Source organism: Pelophylax lessonae, assembly GCF_965119305.1.
Source record: "Pelophylax lessonae genome assembly, chromosome: 5".
NCBI lineage: Eukaryota > Metazoa > Chordata > Amphibia > Anura > Ranidae > Pelophylax > Pelophylax lessonae.
The window spans coordinates 467,843,577-467,860,393 of NC_138772.1; the positions used below are offsets into that span (position 1 = coordinate 467,843,577).

The 16,817-nt window shown below is 42.1% G+C and overlaps 1 protein-coding gene across 3 annotated transcripts in view; it reads right to left on the reverse strand.

The window, feature by feature from the left end:
* The window catches only part of MMP16 (matrix metallopeptidase 16), a 378,979-nt gene that overhangs the window by 173,127 nt on the left and 189,035 nt on the right, over window positions 1–16,817 (reverse strand). For 2 of the 3 annotated variants that reach the window (XM_082258607.1, XM_082258609.1), the window contains exons 3-4: window positions 8,487–8,501; window positions 6,134–6,256 (exon numbers count right to left, since the gene is read on the reverse strand). In XM_082258607.1, the coding sequence (XP_082114733.1) occupies window positions 6,134–6,256; window positions 8,487–8,501 (138 nt within the window). The remainder of the gene's footprint in view (window positions 1–6,133; window positions 6,257–8,486; window positions 8,502–16,817) is intronic. The other variant, XM_082258608.1, reaches the window with a different exon arrangement.

Genomic DNA, 16,817 nt, shown 5'->3' on the forward strand with positions numbered 1-16,817 from the left:
AAAGGGGCCACTTTACAGTCCTTTAAACTTTGGGAGGGGGGGGAGATTCTGACCAGTGGGGGTAGAAAATGTCCCAGGCCCAACATCAATTAGAATAAACATTGCCTCTGGATTGGTGGTCAGTAGGAGGAGGAATAGTACCCAATTTCACTGGGAGGAACAGTGCCCCAAGGGCCAGATAAAGGCTAACAAAGGGCTGCATCTGGCCCTCGGAAAGCAGTTTTGTAGAACACTGCCATAGATGATCAACAAAAACAAATGGATTCCCCCATTCACGCATTTGAGGTGGATATGGGAATCCTCCCAGCTGCGCTATTGTATACCGACCATTATTATTATACAGGATTTATATAACGCCAGCAGTTTACACAGCGCTTTACATCTTGAGAGTAGACAGTACAAATACAATACACTTTAATACAGTAGGAATCAGAGGGCCCTGCTTGTTTGAGCTTACAGTCTAAGGCCCCTTTCACACGAGCAATCCGATCCGCCTGTCAGTTTTTCAGGCGGACCTGATCGTATGCTCCATGCATACCTATGGGGCAGTGGGTGTCAGCGGAGACATCTCAGCTGACAACCGCTGCTATCCGATTCCAATCCTGTCCGTGAAATCCAGACGGATGGAAACCCTATTTTCCATCCGTCTGGAGGATTGGATGGGATCGGATGAGAACAGACTCTCCCCATAGAGGACAGCAGGAGATCTGACAGCTCCATCTCTGCACACAGAGCGGAGATGGAGCTGTCATCCGCCTGCTCAGCGGGGATCAGCGGATCTGTCCCCCGCTGAGCAGAACGGACTCTGTTAAGCGGTGCGTCCGTGTGAAAGGGGCCTAAGAGGGAGGGACAATGGGACCTCTCCCCTGCCAGAATACACTGATCAGCACTGCAAATGATTGGCTGTATGCACTGATTGAACACAAGTTTTCCAACATTTCCTTTCAAGAAGAGTTGATCATTAGGTCGCCTCCTCTAAAACGTAAATGGCCATAGATAGATCGAAATTTGGACAGTCAGAATTCCAATCCATCCTTCCGAATTCCAATCCATCTATGGCCAGCCTTATACAACATTCATAAAAAGATGGTAAACCAAATTACAATAGCAAAAAACAACCACCAAAACCAAACCAACCAAAAAACAAAAAATAAAAAGCACTTGAAATAGTAATTTATGAACCTTAACTGTCCTGAAAAAAAAAAATCTAAGTGTCTCTATTAGAATAACTCATAACAGAGTACTCCATAGAGATGTATCATTGAGTGATGAATTGCCTATATTTTTTTATTTTTAGGGCGATTTCTGGCTATCCAATACAGTTTTATCAGCAAGGACACACAAGTAACGATACAATCCTTTCAAATCCTGCACATCACTTCTAATACGGATACTGGCCTCTTAATGAGATTTTCTCGCTGCGCTGCTCATGCTGCAACAAGATCTAACCATATATGGGCAAATCTACCAGCAGAACAAGGCTAAATTCATAGAAAGCTGCAATAAAACAGCTGCCGTTTAAGTGCTTTGAAGTAATGAAACTAACAAGCCGCTGTATTAGCAGCCAGTGAGTCCTGTTATATTACAAGTTTATCATTTAAACCTTCCAACCATTGGCAGCACTGTGATAACAATTTCTTAGGAAATGTCTTACAGGTGCTTTTGCTGATTCATTGTAATTATCTTGAAAGCTCCAATCAATTTTATTTTAGAGACCCTGGCTTAAACAAGTCTACACCAAAGCTATAAAAAGCTTATTACGGTAATCTGTAAATGAGGGTGACAGGAGGTAAAGCAGAAGTTCTGGCTTTGCAGGTGAATACCAAATAATTCATATCTAATATGCTCTCTAATTCTCAGACTCCTGGACAATTCTTTACATTCAGAGAACAGATAATCCAAAATGCTCTTCCCAGTTGCTCCACAAATTACAGAAATGGCTCCATTACAGACAGCATAAGGGCTTTGTAGTTATGTCTGTGGCCTTACCAGCAATGTTACAGTACTGTTTTAGGCAGGTGTGAAAAAAATGCTGTAAATTAGGAATGCTTTCAGAAATAAAAGGTGTTAAAGAGTAATGCCTCGTCCCAATGCGTACCACGGTTTTGGTCTGGAGGCAGGTGTCGGAGGCGGTTTTGGATACTGGGGATATCTCCCCCCATACTCCTTTCTGGGGGAACCCTCGTCTCCCTCATTTCTATTCCATTCCTGATCCAGCTCTTTGGGCCAGATATGGAATCAAGAAATTGGAACATATTATGCCGGAGGGTACCCTGCGTTCATTCGATGACCTTAAGTCTACCTTTGCACTCCCCTCGTCTATGTTTTTCCGCTTTCTTCAGCCTAGACATGCGTACTCCAGGCAATTTCCCACTCCGCCCCAAGTAGCTCCACACACGGTGGAACGTTTTCTTATTACCAAGAATGCGGATAGGCTGCTTTCCTCCATATACCTTAGGATCTCGACCTATGACACTGTGGCTCTGACCCGACTCTTTGACGCCTGGCAGGGGGATATTCCTTCCTTGACGATGGATGACTGGGAGGAGGGCCTGAGGAACTACATTCCACTGGTCATCTCAGCTAGGGACCGTTACACACAACTCCGCTTCCTCCATAGAGTTTACTATACCCCGCAAAAGTTGGCCCGGATGTATCCCGCTAGGTCTGACCGTTGCCCCAAATGCCAGAACGCAGTGGGCTCCTTTATACATGTGGTTTGGTCTTGCCCTTTGATCCAGGACTTCTGGAGGGTGGTTGCAGGGGAGTTGTCTGCAATAACGACCCTGGATGTCCCACTGGACCCCAAAATTTTCCTCCTGGGTGAGGGCCAGGAAAACTTTACTTGCCAACTGGAAGAAGACTGATCCTCCTACTGTGTCCCAATGGCGGAAGGTGGTGGACGCGGTTCTTCCCCTATATAGACTAACCTATATGTCCAGGAAGTGCCCTGCTAAGTTTGATAAGATATGGGGACCTTGGCTGGATCGCTAGACCTCTTCCCTACTCCTTGCCAGTGGCAGGACTTCGGTCTTCTCACCTTCACCCCAGTCTTTCTCTTGCCCCTCCCTCCCCCCCCTCTTCTCTTCTCCTTTTTCTTACCCTTTTTCCCGGATTCCTCTGAAATATCTCTTTAACGTCTTTTGAGTGTCACCCCTTCGCTGCCTCCTCCTTCCCCCCCCCCCATCCACTCTTCACTGCTACCTCAATCTCAGCACTGTGACATGTGAAGTTTGCACTATTGTTGTATTTGAAATTTGCTACACTTCAATGTGTTGCTTAATATCTCTGTTCTAGCTCTTTTTGATTATGTAACCCCCAAGTTTGTGTTCTGTTTATGATTGGATGTACCTTGTTCTGTATGTCCTATGTTTTGCACATAAATAAAAACTTTTCTGTTAAAAAAAAAAAAATAGTAATGCCTCGTACACACGGAACGATTATCGGTCGACCGATCGGCCGGCTTTTGTCCAGTGCTGTTGTGTTGGTTGAAATGTGCTCCTAGACTGCACACAAATTTTCTCGGCCAACAAAAACCAACTTCAGAAGTGATGTCATGTTCTGGTTTACTTTCCGTGTGTTTTTTCTTCTCTGAACATGCCCAGTCTTGCTCATCTGATTTTTGTCTGCCGAAATCTGTACTGACTGATGAAAAATCGGCCGTTCTGTTGACGGCCAACAAAAATTTTATAGCCTGCACACCAGATTTTATTCGGCCGAAAATTCGCAGTCGGTTGTCGAAAGCATCATACTAACAAGCCGAAAATCGGCCGATCGGACGTTGGCCGAAGATTCACGGCCAACTATCGATGCGTGTGTACGAGGCATTACTCCACTTTTGTTGAGAAAAAAAACATTCCCCTCTGGGTGATCTTTGTACATTGCAGGGATTTTAACAAACTTTGTTGCAGATTCCTACTTTTTGTTATTCTGAAGAAATCATAGTTTGTTGCTCTGTGCTGAGTGAGTCTAATAGGAGTGGTTTCATAATTATCTATCAGCTGTGGCAGCTGCAGGGCTCTAATGAGGAAAGCTGCTGGGCCTGCATCCCTTTAAACGTGTTCCTATTGGGAGTATCTAACCAAAAATTACATTTTTGTTGCAGGGGATGTCTGAAATCTGACTTGTATCTTAGGCAGACTTCTGGGAAAATTGTTGAGCCAATCACACAAGCAGGAAATGATGTGTCTGGGGTGTGGTCAGTACACATTCTATGTATAGAACAGCTCCAGGCAGCCATATTGCATTGCATTTTCAGAAAATTACAACAGCTGCAGAATGAAAAGGAAAGGTAAATTCTAATAACATTCAATTACAATATGATTTGTGTCACAATAGTATACGCTAGATTGTTCTTCTTGATTTACTCCCCCCCCCCCCCCCCCATAAAGTGGAATTACCCTTTAATAGTTTTTTTTTCCCCTCAGTTAATAAAATGGAAAGTAAATGAACAGAAGAGAAATCCAAATCAATATTTGGTGTGCCCACTCTTTGCCTATAAAACCACATCAATTCTTCTAGGTACATTTGCACACAGCTTTTGAAGTAACTTGACAGGTTGTTCCAAACACACTATATTACCACATGTATTGGGACGCCTGTCTTTACACACGCACACGCACACACAAACTTTAATGGCATCCCAGTCTTGAGCTGGATACACACTACACAACTTTTGTTGTTCAATGTCCTTTAGATTTACCTTCAACTATGTAGTGCAAGGGCCTGCCTGATTCCATACAAATTGAAAGTGTTAGGTCTGACCTCATATTATATGGTTTTGGTAAATCTAAAGGAAAAAAATCTAAGGAAAATTGTATAGTGTGTATCCAGTCTTAGTCCGTAGGGTTCAATATTGAGTTGGCCCACCCTGTGTAGCTATAACCGCTTTAACTCTTCTGGGAGGAGAGGTTTTCTCAGCTTAGCACATCCTCCTGAATGCCCAAGCTAAGGGCAGATGGATTCCAGGAAGTAAATGGTATAAGAATCATCTGCCCTTACCAAAGATGGCTGTGGCTAGAGGACATGTTTTTCCAAGCAATCTCTCAACAAAATAAAGCAGAGACATGGAAGAATGGGTGAGTTTATTTTGAATAAAAAATAATTAAATAATATAGTTCTGCCTTAATCACCTCATGACCAAAGTTTGTTGCATATGATGGGCATGTGCAATTTTAAAGCATGACATGTTAATTTTCTATTTACTTGGCATAACACTATCTTTTACCAAAAATCAAGTATATTGTGTTTTTGTATACTAAAATTCATTGAATGTGTATTTTTTCCTAAAAACCTGCATGTCAAATTGCGCAAATATCACGGACATAAAAAATTGCAGCCACCACCATTTTATTCTTCAGGGCTTTTGCTTTCAGATAACGTTTCGGGGTTCCATGTCATTTTCTACCACAAAAAATGCAGATTTTTACATCCATGTGAGCGATGTCAGAATTGGCACAGCAAGCAATTGGTTTAAGAAAGTTAAAAATACCACACTTACTGGCTGGATTACCTGCTGAAAATAAAAACAACCTAAAAAATTTAAATGCATGCAGCTGCCACATTTAAAGCTGAACTTCAGGAATTCATCAATTTTGTAAAATGTGCTAGATTACTAGGAGGTGAAGTCCAATGGAGGTGCATGCCACCTGCAGGACTTCTCATTAAATTTACATTTTTACTGAGCGCTATACTTCCGACGTTCCACCACTGAATCTTCTGGTCTTTGCTTCTACAGCTGCAGAGTTTCATGCAGCCGTTGTGCCCTGCCCTGCCTCTCCTCCTGTCCAATCACAAAGCGCTTTCTATTATTTGAACCCATTCACAAAATACAGAGCCTTCTCTGAATGGACAACAGATGGGGGGCAGGGATGTGGTGTGAGAATATAGTGTCTCTCCTGTTGAGTATAGCCATAGCTGTATTCCTGGCACTCCGTAAAATGGTCAGTTGCAATTAACATGGTTAAGTCCAGGAGGTGGCATGTACCTTGTTGGACTTAGCTCATCGGAAGCCAGCTCATTTTACAAAGTGGCTAAATTCCTGGAGTTCAGCTTAATGGTTAACTGCAATCACTGATCATCACCATTAAGCATGCATCTAGGGTGACAGTATAAATACAACAGTCCTCTTTACCTGTATGTGATATGCTTGTGATGCCACTTCTGCCCGGTTAAGGCATAACGTTTTCGGCGTACACTAAACCTGGAGCTAGCTCTCGTTGTGTCAGGCACGCCACATCGTGGTTTCTTCATCCAGCTAAAATGAAGCAAAGAAAACAGATTACAGAAGCAAGTTTAAAGAGAAACTCCAGTCAAACCTTTGATGGATGGGGTGCTGAAGGGTTAGAACAGATGGCTGGTTTTTATGGTCTTTGCCTAACTTAGGGAGTTTGCCCTCACTTCCTGTCTTAGGTTTTCTTTGCTAGTAAGCCAAGATCACCAACAGAGGCTATATCCCTTGCCCTCTCTATCAAAACTAAAGTTTTAGCTGGAATTCTGCTTACAAAAAAAAAAGAAACTGGCATCACTAAGCAATGCCATTTTGAACATGGGAGGACCAAGTGTTTGAGCACGGTACAACTAAAATTAAATTCCTCTTTCTGTATTTATAGTACTTGCTTTAGGGTGTAATGTATCTTGGTGTGCTGTAGAATTTAGCTCAGGTAACCATAGAAATGTAATGCCATTTTTCTGTTTAATATAACTGTGTCCTACGGAAAAAGGAAGACAAACTCCAAGCTAAGGGGTCAGTCATTGTAAATGGATACTTAAATGTGTGGTAGATAATAGTTAGGAAGTACCACCTACTGACTTCTTTTATTCCTTGAGGTCTTCTGGGGCTAGATTTGACCTGTGCCTTGTAACCTCCTGAGTGATGGGGAGTCTCACTCTCTGTAGTACTGTATAAAAATGAAATAACTACATTCTAGCAGTGAGTAGGAGGCCTGGTCCCCAGCAGGGCTGAGACTCAAGGACAGAGCCTTTGCTGCTGACCACAAAACCACTTTCATCGGATGTATATAACCAACCAAGTTGTGAAATGATCTAAAATGGTGGTAGAAAGTCTTCATGAATTAAGTTATATTTGTAAATGAAATGGAGTTGAAATTGCTTAAGAGTCCATTCAGACTAGCGCGACTTATCAAGCGACCAAGTCGCCTGACAAGTCGCGGACGGTCGCTCGCCATTGAGTAGTACAGGACCCGTTCTAATAGGAGCGACACAAGTCGCTCCGACTTAGAAAAAGGGTCCTGTACTACTTTGGGGCGACCTGGGAGCGACTTGCATAGACTTCCATTATGTGAAGTCCCTGCAAGTCACGGTGCACGCTGTGCACCGCAACTTCACAGGTCGCCCCCCAAAGTCGTGTCGCGCCAGTCTGAATGGGCTGTAAAAGTAGTCTTTTTTGGCATTTTGAATGGGTCTTCTTGTATTTATTTTACAGAAGTATCTTCTCCATCAATAAATAAGAGTTTACTCACCTATTGCAGTTTACCACATGCACACACCACTGGTAACATAGGGGGGGGGGGGGGAGTACTGCTCTCCCCCATTATTTGTAGTGGGACAGTACAAATGCTTGTATTTACATTTTGTATGCTGTGAAGAAGTGGTCTCTCAGAAATGTTATTTGTGAATGGTTTACTCTCCAGTAAACCAGGCTGATCCAGGGAATATCTCATTGCCTCCTGGTGTTCAGAAAGTAATTTTCCCCCCACTGGAGCAAATTGAACCATGCTTTATAGCAGGGGGTCTCCAAAACTTTTAAACAAAGAGCGAGTCTACTGCCCTAGAAAAAGGTGCGTATTCTGGTTTGGTGGTCAGTGGGAATAAATAAATTACATAGAGCCTGTGGTCAGTAGGAGGAGGAATAGTGCCCAATCATTGGTATTATGGGAAGAAATTTTGCCCCATCATTGGTTTCATGGGAATAACTCGTGCTCCAAAATTTAGAACAGTGAGAGGAACAGTGCCCCATCTTTGGTGTCAGTGAGAGGAATAGTGCCTCAAGGGCTAGAAAACGGCCAGCAAAAGGGCCACATCTGGCCCCTGGGACACAGTTTGGAGATCATTGCCTTATAGGGTTTTTTTTTGTTTTGTTTTTTCCTTCCCCTGGATCAACTGTGGGTATAGGGTTCTGTTTATGGAGGTTTTATATTAATTAATTAATTTATTTATTTTTTTTTAATCTTTGAACTATATGGTCTTTTTTTAAACTAATTATATAACTATGGAAAGAAAGAAACAATTGAAAGATTTTTTAAAAAATGAACAGCATATTCAGAATTGCTCATTCATCTCGTGGATTCAAACAGCAAAGAGGGTGGGGGGGGGAGGGATTGAAATTCCAAATAAAACAAAGACTATTTCAGAGCAAAACATTTAATCTACAAGATTATGGATGTAAAATATGTAAAAGGCATTTAGCACAGATCGCAATCCACCTACTGACAACTACTGTAACATTATGTAACGGAAGTGCTCACCTCATTGTGATTTCACTACATCAAGCCATGGAAGCAGGAGGAGAGAACACAAACACATAATACTATTACATTTCATTAGCTGCATAGAAACAGAAACCTAATATTTCAGACATGACAATTACTATATTCACCAACAGGTTTGAAATCAGTTAAGAAAGCTGAACTCTGAGCATATATAACAGACACAAATTAATTCACGCTATGATCACCATATTTAATAAATGTAAGCAGTGTAAGTAACTGATTTTGGCTCCTTGTGCTGCTTCTTCCTCTCACACCCCAGCCTTGCTATACAATGGTACAAAGCCAATCAGTTTATGTGCAGACAAGAAGCACGCTGAGAAAACAGAAGAGATGAGCTCATCACTTTGCTGCTTCTCCTTTCGCTGTCCATTCACAGGCTGGGGTGGGTCCAAGATGACCTGGCTCAGAAAAAAGTGGTTTGAATATGATCAGGACATCGAACACCAGACTTTATTTTATTTTTTTTAATAGATTACTTCTTTTTATCTTATTTTTGGCTTGAGTTCTGCTTTTAACCAATAACAGCAATTCAACACAAATTAATGTACCTAAAACTAAAACCTTTTTCTATTTTGGATGGGTTAGGGAATGGTTAAACTCTTGCCAAGTTTCCTTTTTGCCGTGCCATTGGGGAGTTATTTCTTTACTTTTGGACTTGAAAAAAAAGACAACAGGAAGAGGGAAGACAGTCTATGTGCCATAAATCTCCTCAGACAACTATCACCAGAACAACAAACAGTTTCTACTGACAGATTTCATTTTTTTTCCTGAAATTATGACCACTGTTAAAAATATATCTAAAAAATGCAAAACTTTTTTCCCCTTTTCCCAATGACCCACTTGTTTGGATGTTCAGTGTGAAGCAGGTAATCTAGTGGAGATCAGGAGAAGCTGCAGGACACTGACCGGAAGGGGAATTTAAAATCCTAGGTGTTCTGCAGAGCGCTAATTACGTGCACTAACATTAGGCTTCATGTACACTAGACTTCATTTACTACCGCCACAGGAAAACGGTAAAAAAAAAAAAAAAAAAACACACTGCGATTTTGCCACGTTTTGCATTTTCCCACAGCCAGTGGTCAAAATGTTCCTATCTAGAATGAGATTCTTCCGCATTCAGGAGAGGGAGGTTTAAGCTCACCTAAAAGCAGCCGCTCCCAAACTCTGCTAAAAATCTATGTGTACATGGACACAGGCTTTGATAGAGTGGAGTTTAGGTGCTTTGGCAAACAAAAAGGCAAAAGCTCCTAAACTCAAGTTTAGGAAATGCCAGCGTAGACTAGTGTACATGAAGCCTTATATGAGTGCAATTTTATCTTTTTGGTTAAAATCTGTTAAAACTGTTTTACAAGTGAGATCCCCATCTGCTTTTTGATACAAGTGTGCTATATGATCTAGAGCAGTGATGGCGAACCTTGGCACCCCAGATGTTTTGGAACTACATTTCCCATGATGCTCAACTACACTGCAGAGTGTATGAGCATCATGGGAAATGTAGTTCCAAAACATCTGGGGTGCCAAGGTTCACCATCATTGATCTAGAGGAACCAATATGAGGAATTGGCTTTACGAATTTGTTTATTGCTCAAATTAACCGCTTCCATACAGAGCAGTTAGACACCCTTCCTGCCCAGACCAATTTTCAGCTTTCAGCACTCTCACACTTTGAATGACAATTGCTCAGTCATGCTACACTGTAACCAAACAACATTTTTATCATTTTTTTCACACAAATAGAGCTTTCTTTTGGTGGTATTTGATCACAACTAGGGTTTTTTTTTTTCGTGATGTATGCAAAAAAAGAGCAAAAATTTAGAAAAAAAAACACTTTTTTTTAGTTTCAATAATGAAATTTTGCAAAAAATAAATTTTTCTTCATACATTTGGGCCAAAATGTATACTGCTACATGTCTCTGGTAAAATTAACCCAAATTAGTGTATATTATTTAGTCTGTGTGAAAGTTATTGAGTCTAGAAGCTATGGTACCAATTACTGAAAATTGATCACACCAGATGTACTGACGGCCTATCTCCTTTCTTGAGGCCCTGAAATGTCAGAACAGTACAAATACCGACCAAATGACCCCTTTTTGTAAAGTAGACAGTCCAAGGTATTTAGTAAGAGGCATTGTGAGTTTTTTGAAGTTGTAATTTTTTCCCTCAATTCTTGGGAAAATGAAGAAAAAAATTTTTTTTTCTTTTTTTTCCCACAAAGTTGTCAATTTATAAGCTATTTCTAACACATAGCATGTACACAGCAAAAATTACACCCAAAAATACATTCTGCTACTCCTTCCGAGTATGGCGATACCACATGTGTGAGACTTTTACACAGCCTGGCCACAAAAAGAGACTCCACGTCCAAGAAGCACATTCAGGCGTTCTAGGAGCATAAATACACATAAAACTTTCTTACTACCCATCACACTTTTCAAGGCCCTAGAGCACCAATACAATGGAAAAGTCCACAAAATGACCCCATTTTGGAAAGCAAACACTCCAACGTATATTCTATGAGGCATTATGGGTCGTTTGAACATATCATTTTTTTCCACAGGTTTTTGGAAAATGTGGGAAAAAAATGAAAACTTTTTTTTTTACACAAAGTTGTCAATTTATAGGATATTCCTAACACATAGCATGTACACAGCAAAAATGACACCCCAAAATACATTCTGCCACTCCTCCTGAGTATGGCAATACCACATGTGTGAGACTTTTTCACAGCCTAGCCATAAAGAGGGGCCTAACATCCAAGGAGCATCATCATGCATCCTAGCCACTTGCCTAGGCCTATTTTTGACATTTGGTGTTTACAAGCTAAAATCAGTTGTTTTGCTAGAAAACTGCTTAGAACCCCCAAACATTATATATATTTTTTTAGCAGAGACCCTAGAGAATAAAATGGAGATTATTGCAATATTTTTTATCACACCGTATTTGCGTAGCGGTCTTCCAAACGCAATTTTTTGGGAAAAAATTCACTTTTTTTTAATTAAAAAATAAGAAACCAGTAAAGTTAGCCTAATTTTTTTCCATAATGTGAAAGATAATGTTACGCCGAGTAAATAGATACCCAACATGCCATGTTTCAAAATTGCGCACGCTCACGGAATGGTGACAAACTTTGGTACTTAAAAATCCCCATAGGCGACAATTTAAAAATTTCTACAGGTTGCCATCTTTGAGTTACAGAGGAGGTCTAGGGCTCAAATTATTCCCCTTGCTCTAACGATCGCGGCGATACCTCACATGTGTGGTTTGAACACCGTTTACATATGTGGGCGGGGTTTCTGTATGCATTCGCTTCTGCGCGCGAGCTAACGGGGACAGGGCGCTTTAATTTTTTTTTTTTTTTTTTTTTTTACTATTTATTTTATTTATTATTTTTTATTTTTACACGGTTTAAAAAAAAAAAAATGATCATTTTTATTTCTATTAAAAGAAATGTAAATATTCCTCGTAATAGAAATAGGCACGACAGGACCTCTTTTTTGTGAGATCTGGGGTCAAAAAGTCCTCAGATCTCACAAGTACACTAAAAGATAGAAAAAAAAAAAAAATAATAATTATAATATAAAATGAAAAAAAAAAAAAAAAAGGACCTTTAAACCGGTTGCTAGGCAACAACATTTTCCAAAGGCTCCGGTCCTCCAAGACCATAGAGTCAAGTGAGGGCAAGCTTGCCCTCACTCGACATCCTGTCTGTGAGGATTCTGGACCGGATCGTTTTCCCCGCTGCCGGCGGGTCCGGTAAGCGGGGAAAAGGACCGGAACGCGTCGGGAGGGGGAGGGGGGCGCCTCTTCCGCCATCCCGGAAGGGTGATCCCACGGCGAATCCGCCACTGGGACCACCCTTATCGGAAAGCCAACCGTCCACCGTTTAAAAAAATACCAGGGTTATGGCAGCTATCTGCTGCCATAACACCGGTATTTAGGTTTAAACGGAGGACGTATATAAACCTTTTTGGACTTGGACATGGTGGCTGTATGAAGGGTGACAGGTACTCGGGTACTTTGTTGGGCAGGTGACAGGTACTCTGGTACTGATGAGCAGGTGGCAGGTACTCGGGTACTCCGATAGGCAGGTGACAGGTACTCGGGTACTCTGATGGGCAGGTGACAGGCAGGTGATAGGTACTGATGAGTAGTACTCACTGACTGATAGGTGATAGGTGATACTGTACTGATGGGTACTGATGATCAGTACTGATACGTGATAGGTACTGATGAGTACTGATGAGTAGTGATGGGTACTGATGAGCAGGCGGCAAGTACTTGGGTACTTCAGGCGTCAGGTACTCTGATGAGCAGGTGGAAGGTACTCGGGTACTCTGATGGGTAGGTGACAGGTACTCAGGTACTCTGATGACGGGTACTCCGTTGACAGGTACTCAAAGTACCCGAGTACCTGTCATCAGAGTACCCGAGTACCTGTCATCAGAGTACCCGAGTACCCGTCATCAGAGTACCCGAGTACCTGTCATCAGAGTACCCGAGTACCTGTCAGAATACCCGAGTACCCGTCATCAGAGTACCCGAGTACCCGTCATCAGAGTACTCGAGTACCTGTCATCAGAGTACCCGAGTACCCGTCATCAGAGTACCCGAGTACCTGTCATCAGAGTACCCGAGTACCTGTCATCAGAGTACCCGAGTACCTGTCATCAGAGTACCCAAGTACCCGTCATCAGAGTACCCGAGTACCCGAGTACCTGTCATCAGAGTACCCGAGTACCTGTCATCAGAGTACCCGAGTACCTGTCATCAGAGTACCCGAGTACCTGTCATCAGAGTACCCGAGTACCTGTCATCAGAGTACCCGAATACCTGTCACCAGCCCATCAGAGTACCCAAGTACCTGTCATCTGAGTACCTGATGGGCTGGTGACAAGTACTCGGGTACTTTGATGGGCTAGTGACAGGTGCTCTTTATTGGGGGGGGGGCAATCAGTGTGTTTAGGGTGCACTGTAGTTGGTAACTGGCTGTTACCACAATCTCCTCCTCACACAGGATCAGTGTGTGAGGAGGAGAACACGGTGACAGCTAGTTACCGTGTTCTCTGTTGACATTTGTGACCGGCTGTGATTGGACACAGCCGGTCACGTGGTAAAGAGCAAAGTTCATTGGCTCTTTACCTAGATCGGGGATCGACTCTGTCCGAGGGACGAGCCTCGTCCCCGATCGCTGCTCTGCGCGCCCCCGGGGGCGCGCATTGCAGAGAGAACGAGCGGCTCGTGCTGGAGCCGCTCATGTGATCGGCTGTGATTGACACAGCCGATCACGTGGTAAACAGCCAATTTCTATTGGCTGTTTACCTTGATCAGGGATGGGCTATGTCCGAGGGACGAGCCTCATCCCTGATCGCGCCGCTGCGCGCCGCCGGGGGCGCGCAGTAGCAGCTAGAACGGGCCGACGTCATATGACGGCGGCCCGGATCTAGACAACCACTTTGCCGACGTCATTTTACATGACTCGGTATGGAAGTGGTTAAAGTCCTGCTAGGTCAGGCTGGCCCCTCCTACAGGTATAGCTATGTAAAACATTGAATATAATGTTTAAAATCCAGTGATACACTGTCTTATGCTTTGCACATGCTCAGTTGCTCTCAATTCTTGGGACTGTGCCTAAATTCAGACACACTAGAGGCTGATCTGCTGACAGCTAAGATTTACTGCTGCTGAAGGGGGAAGAAACCAACAGGAATGACACAGACTATGCTGAGGAAACACAGATCAGGGAGGGAGAAAAGAAAGGCAGGAGAGGTGATAAGACAAACTCTGCTGCCAGGAAGACATGAGAGTTAAACTTACAAGTGTCTTATCTTATATCTCTGATATTCTCTTCCTCCCTCATGGGCAATCTATGAACTTCAGCACTGTGAAGCTTAGGATAGCATTCTTCTCTAAGGCTGAACATACACCGTTCAAATCTTGCCGTCCAGCAGGAACCGGCTGAGATTTGAACCGTTAATGGGCAGGGTGAATATACCAAGTTGATCAATCGATCAACTTGGGTACAACCACCCTGCTGGATTATTTTGCGATTATCACTAGCAGCTGCTATAACCGCTAGCAATAATCACAGTCTTCTACTGGGAGAAGACAATAGCGGATTCCCATCATGTCATGTCAATTTCTTGGGTTGCAGGATAAAAATTTGTACCATGTATGGTCAGCCTAATTGAACCAAAAACATTAATTCAAGGCTGGAAGTGTACATCATTTTAAATTAAATTGTTATAAAATGGTTATGGGTGAAGTTCCCTTTTAATGTAAAAAACTAGAAAACACCTAGGTTAGAAAAGCGCTATTGCCTGTCTTGAAAGAGATGCGAAGTAGAGGGCAAGTGAGATTCCAGTTACGGGGAGAGGTTAACACGTATGTGGGGTGAAAGAGAAGTTTACCATCAAGAAGAAATTAAAGGACATTCTATAAAGTTTTAACTTTGGTGGATATATTTTGACACTGTTTATTTTTATTTTTTTTTTGGTACATTGTATTGTAGTACATGACTACACTGACTGTTTTTATTTTGATGGAAAGTAGTTTGAAGTGTTGCATATACTGTACATTTATCTTAATTGGGTTTTAATTGGGAATTTGATCTGGATGTAGCAGTTGATTTGAAAACAAAATTTGGGGTAATGTACATGAAATGGGGACATTTATATATAGTTAATTAGGTGTTTATTGCTGTGCGTCCCCGATGGGATATATTACCCCTCACTTACTGTCCCAGAAACAGTATTCCTAAAAAGAATCTTCTTAGAGGGTAAGACTGGTGGACATTATAAAGGAATTCCAGAGAGAAATTAAGATCACAGCAAAGCTCTGGTGGTCTCAGGGATTAGAAGAAAGGGGACATTTCTCCTGTGAGACAGACTAATAAAATCCTTCTCAGCAGTAATCAGATATTAAAAAGTTCTGGCTGGAGTTTAACACGTTTTATATAAATGTATTGCAGCCAGATCCAACAGGCTTTTCACAATTAAAATAAGTAGCACTACAACCTCTGATAACGTGATTCTTATATGCAACCTCCCTATCTGAGAAAGTTAGTCAGACATCTGAGGATGGTGAAATAAGAGGGCTCAATTCAACTTTAAGGTCATTTGATAAATAGCAATTCTTGGATTGCATCAGCATTCCTAGCTAAGTACAGTATCTTACAAAAGTGAGATTTTTCACACTGGACCTCACGCAACTTGGATTCTGTGCCTCTCCACCTCCAGACTCTGGGACCATAATTGCCAAATGAAATCTAAAAATTGGGCTTCCACAACACCTCAGCAGTAGTGCCACAGGCTGATCACCTCCATGCCACACTGCATTGATGCAGTAATTCATGAAAAAGGAGCCCCGACCGAGTATTGGTACAGTGAGGGAAAAAACAGGATTTTTTTCTACAGCTTACCTGTAAAATCCTTTTCTTGGAGTACATCACGGGACACAGAGCAGGTAATACAGACTATCTGGGTTATACGCTACTTTTAGGTGAATATTGGTTGCTAGTGGCCATTTCCCCAAAAGGTAGCGTATAAACCAGATAGTCATTATTACCTGCTCTGTGTCCCGTGATGTACTCCAAGAAAAGGATTTTACAGGTAAGCTGTAGAAAAAAATCCTATTTTCTTTATCGTACATCTGGGATGTCCTAAAGCAATGCCCTTGAGGGGAGGGGACACAGAATCCCATATTTGCACCTGGGCAAAGAACAATAGGAACTTATAGTGCTGCTTGCAACACGCTAATAACAAACTGAGCCCCTTCTCAGGCTCTAACATCCACTTGATAAAACCTTGAGAATATATGAACTGAAGACCAAGCAGCTGCTTTGCAAATCTGAACCATAGATACTTGATGATGCACTGCCCAAGAAGCACTCACCCTCCTGGTAGAACTCACTTTTAACTTAAAAGGCGGAACCTTTCCCTTCAAGCCATAAGCTTGAGCAATGACCTCACAAATCCACCTAGAGATAGTGTAAGTAGTTGCCGTTTGGCCTTTTCTAGGCCCTTTTGGGAACACAAAAAAATACATCTGTACTACGGATTAGTGCAGATGACTTCAAATAGACTTTAACCACTTAAGCCCTGGAAGATTTTACCCCCTTCCTGACCAGGGGGTATTTTGCGATTCGGCACTGCGTGATTTTAACAGACGATTGCGCAGTCGTGAGACGCTGTACCTAAACGAATTTGACGTCCTTTTTTTTCCACAAACAGAGCTTTCTTTTGGTGGTATTTGATCACCGGTATGATTTTTTGATCATGCGCTATAAACAAAAAAAAGAGCGACAATTTT